The 19,109-nt window shown below is 37.5% G+C and overlaps 1 protein-coding gene across 5 annotated transcripts in view; it reads right to left on the reverse strand.

The window, feature by feature from the left end:
- The window catches only part of LOC138315360 (uncharacterized), a 34,967-nt gene extending 16,505 nt beyond the window's left edge, over nucleotides 1-18,462 (reverse strand). The window contains exons 1-6 of one of the 5 annotated variants that reach the window (XM_069256323.1): nucleotides 18,098-18,462; nucleotides 8,803-8,936; nucleotides 3,662-3,882; nucleotides 3,147-3,313; nucleotides 2,749-2,999; nucleotides 937-1,811 (exon numbers count right to left, since the gene is read on the reverse strand). In XM_069256323.1, coding sequence (XP_069112424.1) covers nucleotides 937-1,811; nucleotides 2,749-2,999; nucleotides 3,147-3,313; nucleotides 3,662-3,882; nucleotides 8,803-8,917 — 1,629 coding nt within the window. In that variant the 5' untranslated portion in view covers nucleotides 8,918-8,936; nucleotides 18,098-18,462. Of the gene's footprint in view, nucleotides 1-936; nucleotides 1,812-2,748; nucleotides 3,000-3,146; nucleotides 3,314-3,661; nucleotides 3,883-8,802; nucleotides 8,937-9,049; nucleotides 9,323-15,082; nucleotides 15,573-18,097 lie in introns of those variants that run through there. The other 4 variants (XM_069256324.1, XM_069256321.1, XM_069256322.1 and 1 more) reach the window with 4 other exon arrangements.
- Between the last annotated feature and the right edge of the window lie 647 nt (nucleotides 18,463-19,109).

The following is a 19,109-nucleotide window of genomic DNA, read 5'->3' on the forward strand; positions in this document are numbered from 1 at the left end:
TATCAACGGGGAAAGGGCTGTTCTTTCTAAATCAGGCAGAAAAATGGGAGGTCCGTGTGCTTAGTTTTTTGTCCCATTTGAATATTTGTTATTTTTCAGTATTTTAGAGTAAAAATTAAAAGTGCTCAAATGTAAAAAAAAAGTGACAAAAGTGCATCATTTTACACACAAATGCTCAATATTTTGATAACCACGAACCCAGTAAAGATTTACAGCAAAAAATTAGCTCGATACAGCTAAAAATACTGGCGCAGTGATGATTTAAGTAAAACCAATTTCAGTAAAAAATGGTAAAACTGTGGCTCTACTCAAAGCGAAAAAAGACACAATTTCAAAATGGCCGCCAAATGGGTCATTTCGTAAAACCCGCGTATAAAAAAATCTACTAAAAATAGAAATGTAATTTTTTGACAAAATTTGCAACTGGCAACTTGCTACAGATATTGATAAATTTTATTTGAAAATCTTATAACTTCTTTGATCTATATCGAAACGAGACTTCAACGGGACTGAAACCTCAGAAGAATACATCCTTAAGGACGTGCCAGGTTTGTTATTGGGGGAAAGGCGAAGTACTCGGGAAAAATATACTGACCAGTGGCTAACATCTGGGAACTGCCTGCACGGGATTCGAACTCGCAACCCAGAATTACATGGCTTGTGGTAATATGTTGGGACATCCTAACCACTCGGCCACCGCGGCCCCAACAAAAACAAGTCTTTCAAAAGATATACTGTTTGTACTAAGATAAGAAGCAAATCGTAAACATTCTTTTCGGACCGAATGCAAAACAAATTTACAAATATCACTTTACGACGCTATATTCACTATGAAAGAAGTGTGAAATGTCAATACTAGAGACATAATACATCTAATCTTCATGAAAATATCTACAAATTATGAATGAATATGATAAAAACACATTGATAACTCACCAATCCGTGTCTATGACCGCTTTCATAATCGGTACATCCTGAAGGATGAGTATCTGGTGCACCGACATAGCGCAGTACGGCAGTCTGTGTGGCACCCTTCATTTCCGGTCCACAGTCCGCCATACCGCGCGTTCGGATCCAATAGTTATCAACATAATTAGCGGCATCGATGATAACATCGTAACGTTCACCGGCAAACATATTTAATGACTCAACCTTGATAGGTTTAAATGGAGATCCATCAGAACTTATAACAATCAATGTGTGATTATCGATAGAAAAATGAATGGGACAATTGTTGACACCGTTACTGATTAAACGGAACCTATACCGGAAACCCGGTGACACATAAAACACAGCAGGCGGCGTGCGCACAGTATTATCCTGATTACATCCGGGTTTTTCTGAGCTCCTTTTTGACCTGTGGTTGTGATGGTGATGACCTTCTGTAGTGCTGTCCGACGACCTTAGACTTTCAGTATGCATGTTTTCACGAGCACTTTCTAAATTCCCTTCTGGAGTTGTGACTGTGTGAGTTCCCATCGAAACGCCCATGTCACCATGGGCGTCATGTGACGTCATGCCCTGGTGGTCACCGTGAGACATGGGCGATTCGGTGGCTAGCATGGATGGAGTAGGACCATGTGATAGATGATTGGTGTTCTGGTCATGTGACCCGTCGCTATGCGTGTTACCATGATGACCAGAGAGGATAGAACTTTCGCTGTTAATGGTTGGTTGACTATGATGCATTGCTCCGGTTGAGTGACCATCATGATTATCATGTCCGTTGTTGTGTGCCATTTGTTCCCCGTGTGCATGAGCATGATCATTATGTGATGGAGACTCACTGAACAAGTGTTTGGATCCGTGACCTGCGAACAGAAAGCAAGTCATATAAGAGAAGACGCTTTCTACTCTGAGGCAGAAAACCTTACCCCGCCCCCGCCCAATCTGCTTTTTCAGACTTCTATTCAAATGTAAATAATTTATATAAGTTTTCCTTTTTATTGGCTTATGAGTTGTTGTTCTTTGAAATGAGTGCAGCATTGATCAAAATCATTCATTTAGCGGATTGGTCAATAAAATCTTTTTTTTTCATATATTGATATATCTTTTCTATTCCCTTTAAAGGGACAATTCAATCTTAGAGAACATTAAAATTTGTACATATATCGGGAAAAAACTAGTTCTAATGGAAATTAGATCAGTCGGTTTTACTGTGATATGTCTGAAAAGCCCATGGTGGTGACATGTGTGTAGATGTTCAAACTCGCTCGCTGTCCGCCATTACACATTGTGGTCGAACTTCTTGTATGCCGAACCCTGTCCTTTGCTCGTAGAGTAATGCAACTTTTGTCTAGAACTGCTCAAATCGCTCTGACAGTAGTGGTTTACATTATTAGGTGAATTGTTTTGCCTAAAAATCATTTTATTACCTCCTCAGTGGTTATGTAGTTCATTTGTTTAACATGCGTGACTTTGGCTCGGGTATGGGTACAGAGTACATACTGTACCTGCTTAATCGTATTGATCAACGATTTGTAATTACAACAGTATCAATTAAAATACTTAACAATGACGTGGAATTTGTCAATATATTGAGTTATATGTTTCATAAGAAATGTAGAACAATACATTTACGCCATATTTTGCTTCTTAGTTATGTAAAAGAATTAGCCTGAGCGAATTGTCCCTTTAAGAGAAATGCATCAGGCAGTTCACACTAATAGAACGCCTACTCGCCCCTGTACCAGTTCAAAATGGTGATATGTTTATAAAAAACACGCATTAGTTCGACAATTTACTTACCGTTAATGAGGATTGAATCCGGGGCGTGTTCAGTCATGGCGTGGTGGTGGCCAGAGTAGCGGCTCGCACTCATTTCCGACAGCCAGTCATTCATTATCAGCGTGTGGTCTGGGAGGTCAAAGTCATACTCATTTGCATGAATGTCACGTGATCTCGGTTGACGTATCACAAGAGCCCCGAAGAGACCATCTGCTCTCTGAAGACCAGCGTGGGCATGCCAATAGTGAGTGCCCGGAAGTTCTGCCAAAAATCTAATAATATATTTCTTCTTAGCACACAACGTTCCTGCTGAACATAATTTCGCATTCGTTCAAAAATTTAGAGTTTATAGACTTTTATTTCACTTGACAGTTTTAAAAATAATAACAGAAATTTTTCAGAAAGCGGAATATACCTACTGATACTGAAACGTTGAGTGTGCATGGATCGGACACTGCGTCAACATAGAAACGCCGTCCATGTGCGGGGTACCTTGTTGTAGGACCCCGTGCCAATGAATGGTGGTCCCCTCAGATCCTTCCATCATGTTCTTAACATTAACCCGTATCGTATCTCCAACACAAACCTACAAAAATTAGATATATATCATCTTGACAGTCATACATTATGATATATATTATTTGGTCAGTTTTGTAAATGATCTTGAATCATCCGGATCAATTTTGTGCGGTTATGAGGGGCTTTCATGAACACCTCACCACAAAATCTGATCGGAGATCATTTTGCTTCTAAGAAGACCAACTACCTGTATTGTTCGAAGTGTTCTTATAAATGACAATATTTTTATAATTGATGTCAGCCATATCCAGTCAAACGTGATTCATACAGCTTTCCAGTTTACTTAAGAATAAACCATATTTGATATATAATCATCTGACATTAACCTTTAACCTGATCTAATTAACATACTCACGTGAATTCCTGGACCTGGAACCATTCTGTTTACAGTTAGTATACCACGTGACCTTCCATCTGCAGGCACGCAATGTGGCCGTGCGCAATCCGTCTGGTTGTACGGGCAGCCATAACAGGCTCGGGTTAGGGTGTAATAGTACTCAATGATAAAGTCGTATTCGCAAACCAATGACGGAGCGCCCTCTACACACTCTCGTGAGCACGGATGATTGTGGTAATCTGGCGGAAAAAGAAAAGTTGACTATAATTGTTCAGACAGAATTTGCGTGTGCTCAACAGTTTAGATTATTAACATCACCAACGAAGCATTAGTCTTCATTGGTAGCAACGTTCATCTATCAATTACCTTGCTTGGAATGCTTTCATCTGTTAGCAATCGAATTGAAAAAAATAAGAGTTAGTCTAAGTTGTTTAAAACTGCAGGGAGACAACCATTTTCTGGTTCCCATTTAGTTGCTTGCAATGTGCTAACCAAAGTTTCTAGAATCCGAATACAATTGTGATGTCTAATTCCTCATATGCAATGGCATAGCAATTCCATTTTTAACCCTTCACTATCCCAATGTTGTTCAGCGCCATCATTTTGTAAGGATATTATGTATATACTGTAAACGTGCAATTTACTATCGCAAATTTCGCGATCATGAGCTATTTCGCGATCATGAGCTATTTCGCGAGAGCTATCTCCATTTTGTAATATCTTTACATTTCTATCTATTGGAATTTCCAGTCGTAAATGATAATCTTAGAGAAGGGGTTTTGAAATGGAAACTGTGAAGTTTAGTTGTCGCAAAAAAGGTGTTTTACAGTCACTGCAATGACCAAACAACAGTGGAGGGATAACGTATGATAGCACCACTCGACACTCACAACCAGTCCGTTATATGGACACCAACATCATGGTCTCACAACATAACAATTAATTCTCAGACAGAAATTGTTATAAAGTCAAAGGTTTGACTCAAAATTGGAGGCAAGAGAATAATCTTAATATTTGAAAGCTAACAAAATTCATACATCTTCTACTTCACAACTTCGCCACTGCCTTGAACTATTGATTGAATTTGATGTTTTCTCCTTACAGAGTCAAATAAAATGAAACGCGTACAATTCCAACAGATTTGGTATTGAAGTACTAATAATGTAACGACCAGAGAACATCGATTATTAAATTCTTCACAAGGGAAAGACGATCGACGTCATAGCCAATTAGCAACAGCAATCTTACAGTATTGATTATACGAATACAAATATTGAAGGCAAATAAACATCTTTATTTGAAAATGAATTCTGTCCATTTTTCTTGCCTCATTATCTCCGGCTCTCTTAACCCTATTTAAATATTACTTCAACTATACCCTGCAACAAAATATTTTTTTCTGAAATTCATCTCCACGAATGCAATTTCATTTTTCCAATCGGTACGTCCCCATTTTACAAGAAGAAACAGGTTGTGCTAACAAGGTCGGTCGTTAAACATTACGTTTATGTGAGGAAACGTTAATGGTGTCATATTTGATGGTTCCTCATACGTTATTATCCCCACAAAGGTCATAAAACCGTCCCAATTTTATATGCAACTCAGGAAATCCAATATGATTCGCCGAAATCCCTTTATTAAAACAGATGATATGAGTTATAACGTAAAGAGAAAATACATATAAAAAAGGGCAGGGCTTGTAGAATTAGAAAATTAATCACTCTTTTGGCAAATCCTATTTTTTCACTGTAGAAGGGATGGGATGATCAGACAAGGGAACTTGTCAAACCTATTACAGATAGAAATGTATTTAGATTTTCAGAGCAAACCCTTGCTCGCCTGGTTTCCCAATAGCATGATAGGTATAAAGTGAAGTGTCCAATAAAGAACGAAATGTATCACTTTTTATGTAACGATGAAAAATATTCACTTATTTGACTGAACGTTGAAACATTTAAAACCTGTTCACATTAAACAAAACACGAAATGTGGAGTTTTGTCTCCCCGCGTCCATTATTATTCCGGAGCCTTTAGTATCGTCAACATAAAATTTGCCATTGCCATAATTCTCTAGAAGACCCATCAATTCAATATTGAATGAGATAATGATATGGTCTATCGATGGATAGACTGGAAATCAACGCGTAATCAAAAAGATTTAAGTACAAGTTCTTATCGGTATATAATTTTATAATATAATTTTATATAAACTGAAGAAACAAACATGCATATGGCGACAACTATTTCGGGAAACGTATTACTTATTGATCAGAAAGTGTGCATACACTTTTGGTATATCACTTGAAAGACATTGCAATACCCTCTAACTTCCAAAATGACATGTCCATTTATCATTTTATCCACATGTTAATTCTACCGGTCAGGACAATAACGGCGTCACCATTAACACCATTCGGAACAACTTGAACAATTTTGTAAACAGTACACGTGTGCTTTTTGAAATAAATGTTATTATTCTGTTAATCATGATACTTCCCTATATATGTGCCGAAATAAGTAAAACCTACAATTAATATCACCCATAGGTGTTAAAATAATTCGTTCCTTGTCAATAAACGTTTGTTTATGACGTCATAACTACGGTGCTCACGATGAAAAGCCACACAGCTCATGAAACACAATCACACAACGCGCATGGATAATTAATTTTACATACATAGGATAAAACGCATTTTGCACAAGGCTGGTACTGTACTTTTAGTTTTGGACGAGTTTGCAGATTTTAACCTCTGTCTGATGAATTTAACAGAAAAACATAATACAAATCTCTACACTCCATGATTTATGTTTAAGAAACGCTACCGGGCCGGTTATAAAACGATGACATTTCCGCAGTTTGAGTTATTTTAATTGTCACCAGCTGTCTACAATGCGAGACGACCGGACATTATTTATAACATACAGTGTTACTGCTATCACATGGCATTAGTAAATGCGGTCAGTGTTAGTACTAGTCTTGGACGTGACGACAAGCGAGGGATTTTTGTTATCACAGACCTCAATACATCACTAATCTAGTTTAATGGGAGGATAATTGGTTTGATAGTTGGATGGTCGATCAAGTTTAAAATCCTTATGGTCCAACTCTCATGTTTGCAATGAGTTGCGTGTGATGTTTTTCCTTTTGTATTTTGGGGCACTGTGGTATTTGTTTGCCTTGTTTCTCCTGTAGATTTGCTGCTAGAGACACCGTACAGCACACACCACCCAGTCACATCAAACTACCATCGGGCAAACCAGTCGTCTCATTTCCTATCTACTATCATTTCGTCTACTAAAGTATGCCTCATCCATGGGGCAAAACCAAACGACTTCCTCACTGATGCGAACCATCGTTTGAAGACCAAAAGTGAGGCGATGTCAATGGAGCTGTTATGGAGTAGGTATTTGGGAAGAATACAAAAACACATACTCCAGTTTTAGCCTTACTTTAACCACAAGTTCACTGAAGCCTTTCGGATAACCATGAATTTAAATAGGCAATGTAATTTCTCACGAAAAGGAAGCATAGGGTATAGACAGACACATTCCGCTGGAGGTCTAAGCTCTGCCTTCACTGTGGTTTGTTGATCGGCCCGAAATAAGCTCTGGCTACATTAGATGGTCACACTTCTATCTACTATAGACACACACCTCATTTCTGACTAAAGCAATTCAAAGTAATTAGTGTCTTTGGCGTGAATCACTAAAGTTGGCAAAATCAATCCAATTCACATCTTCCTGTGAACACACAAACCACCAAGGCGGACACTTAGAATCATTAACTAAGAGGCTGGCGATTTTTTCCCAGCGGAGCAAACATGACCACGAATGGACGCCGTTCTCTTGACGAACCCAAAAGCTGCTAGCGCAACCTCGGGATGTATAATAAAAATCAGACTTCAATGTAATTGAAACCTACCTAACAACCGTGAATGCATGCGCCAAAATCCCTTTCGATCTGGAATTTGACCGAAAATGACAAGAGAAACATTTAACTGACTTTCCACCGATTCAACTTTGTTGTTTTAGCTACAAAGGCAATTAATGTCGAGCGAACCTTTTGCTCCTTTTGCGACAATGAAATGTATTCGGGCTAATGCCGGAAACTGTCCAAATGGTAGAATTGTTTTGACATGAAGACAAAGGTGAAGGAGATGGGAGAATTAATTTAGGGTATATCACTGTGGGATGATGTCAAGTCAGGCATGTATGTGTCAAATCTGTGCAGGTACGCATTATATAATTGCATATATCCATTGTATTACCTATTTTTCATAATATGACTAAGTTTTTGCATTTGAGGGCAACACGGAAATAGTTATGCATATGACATAATTAGGCTCACTTAAATAAAGTGAAAGGTGAACTTATAAAACTGTGCGTTTAACTTTGGTACAGGATGGAATGTCGCTTTCACCAGCGAACCGAAAATCCTTCGATGACTCAAAATTCAACTTCAAAGGTTTACTTTCTCTTGATCTAAGTCATGAATTCTGTAATTAGGTATTCATAAAGTAGGTCTTCCTTGTGCAATATTTATATCAGAATACTAGTTATTATTGTATCATATGCCATTCATGTGACACAGTGATACATTTATTGTCACCATACTATCAGTAACAGTTTGTTTGTGACCTAGTAGGCTAATACGGAAAAGAATTGGGTCACAAAAAACCGTATATATTGTTTCTTGGCTGTTTATAGTTTCAGCCAACCAACTAACAATAATACACGAGAAGATAAGCGTCGTGTTTAACAGTACACTAGTTCGCCCTTTGTCAGTAAAATATAAACGGGTGGGTGTGTTGTTTACAAAATAGGCAAGAATTTTACTATGCAAGAACATACATCACGAATATACCACAGTCTCCCAAAACACGCAGCTCGTACTTCCGACACACACATGACTCCACATAATAGGACATACATATAATAAACCAAAGCAAAACGAAATCTGACAATTTCGTTATAATTCCAGACAAACAGTTTCCGAAGTCTTTCTTGTGGTATAAATCTCCGAGGATATACAATATTTGTCATTCAGAAACGTATTTATCACTTTCGAACATGATTGAGTCTTCGTACAAGAAAAAGTATGTAACCTAATATAATTATTTGATTTATTTCAATTTTCAAGATCTTTAAAAACAACTTACTTGACATAGTTGGCTTCCATGGCAACGATGGATTCCCAGGCGTTACCGTGCGGGAGGTGGGGAGGGAGCCGAGAATCACTATAACAACAGCCCAAGTCGGAGATGGCAAGGTCATCTTATATTGTATGGCGTGTCTGTAAAATGAAACAAAAATCAAATACACAATAAAAGTGAAAATATATTCAGACATGTGCTACAAGTCACTGCTTTGTAATAACGGGAGTTACACATATCCGTTGGTACGAACCTATTGACCTGTGTATATCTATAGACGGTTGTCTGTAGTTATAAAATTGGCACGTGGAGTCAGTCGTTTGTTGACATTTTAACCATTCATAGGAAATGTAGCCACCATGTTAAGATACAACGGGATATCGCTGTCCGTAAAATACACCTACACACTCATATGATGCTCTATTACGACTCCTTGCAATGTTTACTATCCTCGTAAACACAAATGTGAACACATATTACATGTCGTTCCGATTTACACGCGTGCGCTCTTTCATTGGCCGTGCCGCACGCGACTGATGACCCTACCGAGGCTCACGTGCAGATAGTCTTGGTGTGCCAAATACCTGCGTGTGGTAAAACCTATATTACATAGGGTATCAACATCGACATATATCTCATTTGTGTGTCGGCGCTTTTTATCAAAATCATAAGCTGAAAAACTCCATTTCCTGTCAATTTATTTCCATACACAAAAATCTATAGAATGTCTCGGAACGATTAGTAACCGAATTTGAATACACAACTGCATACATGTTTACTCCGAGACTACCGTTGATAACTACCGGTAAAGGCGGTGTTTGTAAAGATGAAGGGGGGAATTCTTGACAACGAGATAAGCATATGGCACAAAGACACAATTTTAAAATGATTATGTATTTGTGAACACATTCTTGAAATATTAATGAGATATGTAGATATCGAGATGTCGCATGTTTTATCAGAGTAAAACAATGGTGTTATTTGGGAATACATATCTGCTTTGTGATGCTAAAGAACTTAAAAAGTAGCATTTGTGACAAGATAATTATCGGCAGAAAATACTTCATTCCATTTTTAACAGTCATGCATGACCAGTAAACTGCTGAACGTGATAAAGTCATCCTATCTGACTATTTTGTAGATACCACAATATTGCAATGGAATTTTCATTTGACAATAAACGATCTCAGTTCAAGACACGATAAACCATGTAAACAATCAGGGGCGTAGCTTGCTCTTTAAAAAAAAGCCCGGGCTTGCACATAAAAAATCCTAGTATGGGTTACTCATTGTCTTGTAAAGTTAAAACATCTATGTAGATCCGTCAAAGTCTTGAATGTAAATTAAAATCAAAGTAAAATAACCTAAACGTATACGTAGATGATTTATCTAAAATTAATAGTACTGAAAAATACGTTATGCGTTAATATGAATCTTCTAAGACACAAGATGGCTTGTTTAATATTAAAACGAAAGACACGCAAAGTCAAAGGACGACAGATGAAATATCGAAAGTGACACCTCGCAAATTATAGTGACACAGAGTAGATTCTACTTAGATAGTCCGCTAAAACCTGCTTATATTATTAGGCTTTTTATTTATTTTTTTTGCCAAATATAAAGTCTATATATTAGACAAAAAAAAACTTATAATATAGGCAGGCTTAGCGGAAAAGATTCTATTTAGTAAATGCACAATCTACTGACACATACTCTTGTTGGAGCGATACATTGTATAGAGAATTAAAACTTCCCGTCAAGAAAGACTTTAAGAAGACAAAATACTATTTTTTCAATCAGTGCGACTTTTATGCCTTACAATATGAGGCGCTGTTTTTATATTCATTCATTTTTTCACATATATGTATAATTCGATTTTTACACATAAAAAAATTCGATAACGTAAGAAAGTTCCGTCAATCTATCATCAAATCCCATTAGAGTCACTCAAGATACATGCAGGACTTATCATGAGATTTTCATATACTTTTTAAGTACTAAATATTAACACATAATTATCAGGTACAGGTAGAAAACAGTCCTATACCTTTGATTTTAATAAATATAGTTTAGCAATACCAAGCATTATCAAATATCATTTTCGGTGCTAAACATTTCCTTAAAACGATTTTCCGTCGGGGGGCTTCGCCCCCCTGAACCCCCTAACCAGGGCGCTGCCCTGGACCCGCTGGGGGCCTAGGCGGCCCCCAGACCCCTCGCCTGGGCTTGCACATGTAAAAGACTCTAGCTACGCCCCTGACAATGTACAAAAAGAACGATCACTGTCTATCAGTCAAGCGTTCATGAGGAAACATCAACAGCCAGGTTCGTGTGTCAATTATAATAACAAACAAGACCAGTTGCCATGGAGATACAAAACAACCCCGGCCCAGTTGATCAAAAGGTGACTAGCTGATTAGTGATTTTCTTATTTCTCATTTCCTGCAAAACATGTGATTATATTGTAACGGGAGGGATGGAGGGGGGGGGGGGGGTCGAAGTCCTGGAGGTTCTTATAGAATTGTGTTAATTGTGTTAAGTTAGTATTTTTTATTCGATCTTAATTTGAAAATAATAGTTAATCTGTGGTGAGCCTAATCACCTTTTGAACAATCAGACCTAAGAATTTTCAACACAAGTGAAACAATCATTTATGAGAGGGCGAATTCCAAGGAGACATATGCGCCTCCCGGGCCGCGTCAGAGTCGCATATTGCATATAGGACGTACTAAATTATTTCAAAAGTGTCCTAGGTACGCATAAACATTTGTATGTTGTTACTTACTTTGAAAAATAGGTGAACATCATTTTTCAACAAAAATGCTGATGTTTAAAATGGCTCTCTTGAAATCGGCAATGTGTTTGGAAAATTCGTTTTACTATTTTTTAGACTGGCTTATGGATAAAAACACGCATTTGATTGGATAAGGTTCCACACATTAGACCAACCACGCACGTCACACCAATTAGATTAAAGCGGAGGCAAAAGGCACCATGAATTTTAAATAGACGACTTTCAAGAATCTAGAGAAATGTTTGTGCAAATAGGGCTACAATCGTCTTAATGAAAGTACATTGTATTGATGTGTAGGATGATTTTGAAAGGAAAGTTATCGCTCTTTCCAACGTTAGTAAACGTTTTTATGAAGATGTGCTGGAAATGTGTTTTTATAACCGCATCGCTAGACGGGTTAGAAATTTCGGGTCTAAGAGCTTCTAATCCTTCTCGTATATAGTACTAATTAGAGTATGATTCTTACCGTTTTATGATCTAGACTAAAAATGGTCAATGACACCAAGCAACACATTCCATCCGGTCACATTATACTGACAACGGGCGAACCAGTCGTCCCACTACATTAATGCTGAACGCAAAGCAGGAGCAGAAACTACCACTTTCATAAATTTTTGTGTGCAAGGCCAGGGGCAGAACCCAGAGCATGCCTCACGGGTGGCAAGCGCTCAACAGAAGGCCAACAGTGAGGTGGTGTCAAGGGATACGTTAGGAAGAAGAGAAAAGATAATATCCTAAATGTATTCGCCTTTTACGATAATGCAATAGGGGTGACAGGTACAATTCTAACGCCCTACCTGCAGGATTGAATCATGTACATTCTTTAAGACCCTGATTATATTATTGACAGTCTGAGTTTCTCCTTGTATAGAAACCCCAGATTTGTCACAACATTAACACACAGGCTTACACAAGACTCCTAACAACAAATGAATATGTATGTATAGGAAGCATGCCATCAAGGACACACAAACAACATAATGAATGTTATTCGTGGACGATATCCAATGTTGTATGGTGGCGGTTGTCAAGAATATGCCAATAGGCAGGAATCAATAGAGGTTTGTAATACACCAACAAGCCAAGCTGAGGACGATTTTAAAGTGGACTTAAACAAGTTGGATTATTGAGGACGATTTTAAAGTGGACTTAAACAAGTTGGATTAAATGAGGACGATTGTAAAGAGGATTTAAACAAACAAGTTGGATTATTGAGGACGATTGTAAAGAGGACTTAAACAAGTTGGAATAATTGAGGACAATTGTAAAGAGGACTTAAACAAGTTGGATTTATTGAGGACGATTGTAAAGAGGACTTAAGCAAGTTGGAATAATTGAGGACGATTGTAAAGTGGACTTAAACAAGTTGGATTTACTGAGGACGATTGTAAAGAGGACTTAAACAAGTTAGAATAATTGAGGACGATTGTAAAGTGGACTTAAACAAGTTGGATTATTGAGGACGATTGTAAAGAGGACTTAAACAAGTTGGATTAATTGAGGACGATTGTAAAGTGGACTAAAACAAGTTGGATTAATTGAGGACGATTGTAAAGTGGACTAAAACAAGTTGGATTTATTGAGGACGATTGTAAAGAGGACTCAAACAAGTTGGAATATTGAGGACGATTGTAAAGTGGACTTAAACAAGTTGGAATAATTAAGGACGATTGTAAAGAGGACTTAAACAAGTAGGATTAATGGAGGACGTTTGTAAATCACAAACCATGGCGCATCAATTTAAAACAGTCCAAAACATACATATTCATATACTGTGTTGTCGGTCCATGTCGATTCACTCCCGATTATCAACCACAGAATTATTTCTCAGAGCTGAAACAGAGTTCTCATTCACACGCGGTGTAATAAAACTTCATTCATAAAACTACAACACTAAACCAAGCAATGTTTTCATGCTGTTTGTTTGCTAAAACCTCAAATACACGCTGGGAAGACTACTTAAAGGGTGAAATCGGTTTACCATGGATTTAAATGTCAAGGCCAGTTGAAGCTTTCGGCTACTGAACAATATCCTTTTTATCACAGATTAATACAGAAAGTGTTATCTTGTTTGCTTTCACTTTATCATTAAATCATTTCTGTGCAATGAACATATAATGAATCTGATATCACAATAATGAACAGTCGGCGATTTTACGAACAGAAATAAGCGAGTATTACTTCATCAGTTTTACAAGTTAATAGTTTCGATGGCACCTCCTAATTGTTTCTGTCATACCACCGTGCTTTTTTCCGTGAACAAAGTAATTAGTGGAATACACACGCGTATTTCAAAATAGGCGTTAAATGAGAGAAAGACATTACGAAATGTGTTTTTCATATCCTTCAACTTCTAACTTCGAGAATACTACTAGCCTAGTACAATGTAGCTAGAAAACGAAATAAATGTACAAAGTAACGACGTTAATAAGTGTCTTGGATCGAGAACTGAGGATAGGAAAGGATTATTGTACAATTACCATATGTGATATAATCTTCCATTGAATTTAGGCTGATTAGTAATAGGGATCTCTTTATAATCCATCTGACGGTTTGCATGTTTTGTTAGCTGTTTGGAGAAAAACGTTCAGATGTTTTTAAAAGAACATTTAAAGGACTTATCAACCAGTTGTATAAAGGCCAATCCACATTCTGGCATGTACATATAATCATGATCGATTATCGTACAATCTGAGCCCAGTTTCACGAACATTTCTTAATTGGAAAATTTCCACAGGAAAACATCACACATTTAAAGAAAGGCTGCTTTAATAAATTAAGTTTTTTTCCTTAACTTCTGTAATACTCTCCTATGGGGAATTTTAAGTTATGGAGTTCCTTAGGTTAGTTAAAAATATTCGTGAAACTAGGCCCTGGAGACAGGTCAGAAGTTTAGCTAAAATGAGTTTACTTCGGTTAATTCTGACAGATTTACCATTTTTCTATCAGAACTCCGAAGTCTGTTTACGCCTGTGATAAACCACTAGATAAACATAGCATGAAATATCCCTCGAAGGATTTACAATAAAACATTGGCGTATTTTTATGTGTAAGATAACTCAATGTATGTATAGCCTCCAGGTGCTATACGAGCCAACAATCACTGAAAAAAGGAATAAAAGGGGAAATATCAACTAGAAAATGAATCATACGAGCCAACAATCACTGAAAAAAGGAATAAAAGGGGAAATATCAACTAGAAAATGAATCAAAGGACGAAGATATATAGAAAAGAGGGGGCTTACATTTGTTTTATTTCGCGATGTTTCATTTTATTTCCTCTAAATTTACACTGTTATTTACCATGTTTCAATATGAGTGTCGTGTATGTACATCATACGTTTTATCTAAGATAAAATAAAATAACGGACTACAAGTATTAGCTATATATTCCACACTTCAAATATTGTTATACGATGTGCAGTGTATGTTATCTGAAATTTTAGATATGTAATTCAGATGAAGAATCAATAAAAACATCTTAACTCTTACCTTGGAGAATATTTGATGATAATGATATTCTATAATAATCAGAACCAACATGAAACATCCATCTACCAGAATGTCTCAATATGATGGCTAGGTCAGGGGAAATGCGGACACGTAGCAAAGGTTCGACCAGCTGCTTCAAACCCGATCGGTTAATGGCACGGATTCCACTTTGAACATGGAAACGTTTGTTCATAGTACATGTTTCAACGCCTTATTGACAAGTTATTGTAAACAATCATTTCCACACAGCAAGTCCTCGTTTAAGACAGTTCAATAAATTAAAATTTCAGTTTGAAGCCTGCCAGAATGGTTAACGCAGTCCAACCAATGTCGGTAGATTTCTCTGAAAGGTCGGCGACATCGATCTAATCTCACAAAGTATACATACGTAAATAGTCAAGTACTCTACATAGTAATAGCGCCATAACCCGGTGTGAAATACTGTTACCATATCATTAAAAGGTGAATCTACCGAGGTTTACCGTAAATCTCTCTTACCCCTGCTAAAACACAATCGTCACAAATACATGATGTAAACAACCTAAATCGAAAATAAAAAGGCATATGATGCCATCAACTACAAGTACTACATGTACGAGATCAAAGAATCCATTGTTAAGGTTGTAGATTAAAAAAGATGATCATTTTTGAAGCATCCGGTATGAGAGATCCTTTTTTTTCTACATTTGACATAAATGCATTCATAACCGGATGTGCGATTGACAATGAATTGATTGTATATTTATCCGGAAATTGATATGGTTCTTCACTTTAGAATTTTACAATATTTATATAGCCATTACTTACGGGGTGTTGAAGTTCATCCTACGAAAGCTGTCCGAGATGACGAATCGATTCATTCGAATGGTGTGCATTAACAAAGTTGTATTTTAAGAACCATCGCATTTTTGTACAATTAAGTGAGGATTTTTCACGTGCATTAAGGTGGTATACTATATAATTTATCAATTGCCTATTCCCTATCTATCCATGATGATGTGTCTCGTGTTTTGACTAAAGGTGGTACACTACATATATCATCATTAAATATGTTAGTGCCTGAAAAATGTCAGATTTCTATAGCCTACCCCCAAGATCCTGTCTGAATTCGATATTAGCGGGAATATGCACGGGGTGGTCTTAGAAATCAGACTTAGTAATTATCTATATTTGTTCGCATTACAAGAGCATTGTCTTTTTAACACTAGTGACTGCTCCTGGTGGTAAGAATGGTGTATTAACCGACAAGATAGTAAAATGGCTGTTATTACAGTACAATCATATAAAAAAACAATGAGATTATTTATTGTTATAATGATCATTGGTTGGTGGACTATACTTTATTTAAGGATGATCCACTATGTACAACTTTATGAAAGTGTTTGTCCGTGTGTTTTGGGAGACTGTGGTATAGTCGTGTTGTATTTGCTCCTTGTAAAAGTGAAAAACTATTGACAATTTGATAGTGCTTTATCATTGAAACATGCAGCCAAAGACATCGAACAACACATCCCTTTCGATTGCAATACCGACAATGGACAAAACACTCACAGAACCCAAAGCCTTCATCACAAGAGCGAACGATTAACTCAATGGAAAAATTGGGGCGATGTCCAGACGGACAAAGAAAGAAAAAGTCAGATTGGAAGAAGAAGACGTATATTTATCGCCCTTAAGTGCTCATTATTAATCTTTTTATCACATAATCGTCATATACGACGGTCTCACCACTCGCAATCCCAAGATATCCGTACTATAAGTTTGACAGTTTACATCAAATACTTTGACACACTGACCGACAATATATATATATATATATATGGATTCATGCAAACTTTGAAATAGAAGCGCCGTCTGACAGAAATCACGCCACTATCCTCTACTCATAGAATGCACGCGAAAGTGTTTAGTGTGATTGACAGACGGACATTACAGATGTCACTTTCACACTCGCACTTGTACACGGTAATGGCCAAACGTCTCCATATTTTGTTTCTCTGTCACTAATCCTTCTACCGCACGCCGATGTAATAAATAGGTAATTTTTGTCGGACACTGGACGAACGGACATGTTTCTTGGGCTAGGAACAAACACGTGTGTAACACGCAGATCTCATTCTGTGTAAGTCCGATTGATATGTATTCGGACATAAATTGTGCACTTATGTAGCATTATAAACATTCCAATCTACAACACCTTCTCCGTATAAAAATAAACCTATGGACTAAAAAAAACCCATCATAAACAAGCAAAAATACACAGGTGCATACATGAAATTGAGTCAATGTTCGAAAATGTTCGTTACCGATACATACATATATCATATTCCGTTCCCGATTTCTGCCAGATGATATTAATGTATTTTGGTGATGTACCGAAGCTTTGATGGCGAATTAATATTTTTGAACTCACCAAACTTTTCTTTTTAAAAAATTAATTCCAATTCCATTATGCAAAATATATACAACCTTTGTCAGATCCGCGTCAATCTACAGCGGTTGGAGCTTTAATCATGTTTTGCTTATATCTTCATTAGGGAAAGCGCATTTTCTTGTTATGAAAGGAAACCTGTCCCAAAAAACAATATCAACCTAGGCCTATATGGGGGTCGATATTGCGACACAGACACCACGTGTTCCCGACAAAAGATAGAATTACGTTATGAAACTGCTGAGGTTGTGTGTAAAGAACAAGTTTGCCTTGAATTTGTAAATGAAAACCAATAGTCAAAAAAAAATCGAGGGAAGGAAGCAAATTGAAAATCAATCTTTACTCCGGAAACCGGTTGCTATGCTTTTATAACTTACATGTCTGTGTACGAAACACGTGTTCCGAAGCGGTCTGATGGAAATATTACAATATATGACGAATTTTCAGAATATTTGAACCTGAATACAACCAACTGAAAAAAAATCAACTTAAATTGTTAATTACGTAACTTATAACTGCAATGAATTCTTAAAAAAATACCAAAAAGTCACCTTTTCATGAAATACTAAAATAATATAATTTACCTGTAGTTATATCAGCTCACAGCCTCACCCCCGGGCGGAGGGAGTATTCACGGCCTCACCCCCGGGCCTACGTCCTGCCTAAGTGAATCCGTGACGTTAGTATTCCATGTTAAGATCGTGTCTCTATAATCCACATGTCCGTTATAATATTCCCTAATCACAGAGCCATCATGATGTGTCACTGATCCTCTACTTTCATCGCTAGGACGAGAACTCGACAGTCCACGATTCCAATTAGCCTAGATCAGATCACGTGGTTTGACGGAGATGAGAGAACGACCATTTTACGCTACGTGTGTGCCCATTCGACCGCAAGCACAGACGGCTGTAGGCCACGCCGTTTACATTGCTGCAAACATATGCTTTACATAGTTAAAACGACTACGATTTAAGGTCAGATTTAAAACATTAAGATTGTCAGATACAAGCCGTGACGTATTGTCTAAGGTTTGTCTTACCCCCGGGCCGCGAGATGTGCACTAAGGATATACCATGATCACTCATGTTATCTATGTGTCCCAGGGCCCCGGGACACAGTGCTAGCACATGGCTAACATCTCCTATGCTAGCTTTGTCTTACATGGATCTGATACATTGTGTTGACTGTACCGCTATAGCTGACAACTATATAGATATAATGTATGTAGACTATAGCATGTATATGTATGGTACAGACCACAGACGTCCTAGTGGCAGGACGAGAGAAGAAAGTATAGTGTTTCGGATAGGTTTAAATAGTTTAACGCCCTATTAACATCCAATGTCATTTAAGGAGGTGCCAGGTTTAGATGTTGGTGGATGCCTGGAGTATCCGGAGAAAAATCTCCAACCACCGATCAGTATCTGAAACTGACAACTACCCCTCACGGGACTCGAACTCGGGACCCAGAGGGCTTGTGGTAATACACGGGGATGTACTCGGCCACTGTAGCCCCTTTCGGATAGGCATGGGCGCCAGGCTGTCAACTAAGTTAAATTGACAAAGAGATCAGATTGTCGTCATTGGTAGACG

Source organism: Argopecten irradians, chromosome 2, assembly GCF_041381155.1.
Source record: "Argopecten irradians isolate NY chromosome 2, Ai_NY, whole genome shotgun sequence".
NCBI lineage: Eukaryota > Metazoa > Mollusca > Bivalvia > Pectinida > Pectinidae > Argopecten > Argopecten irradians.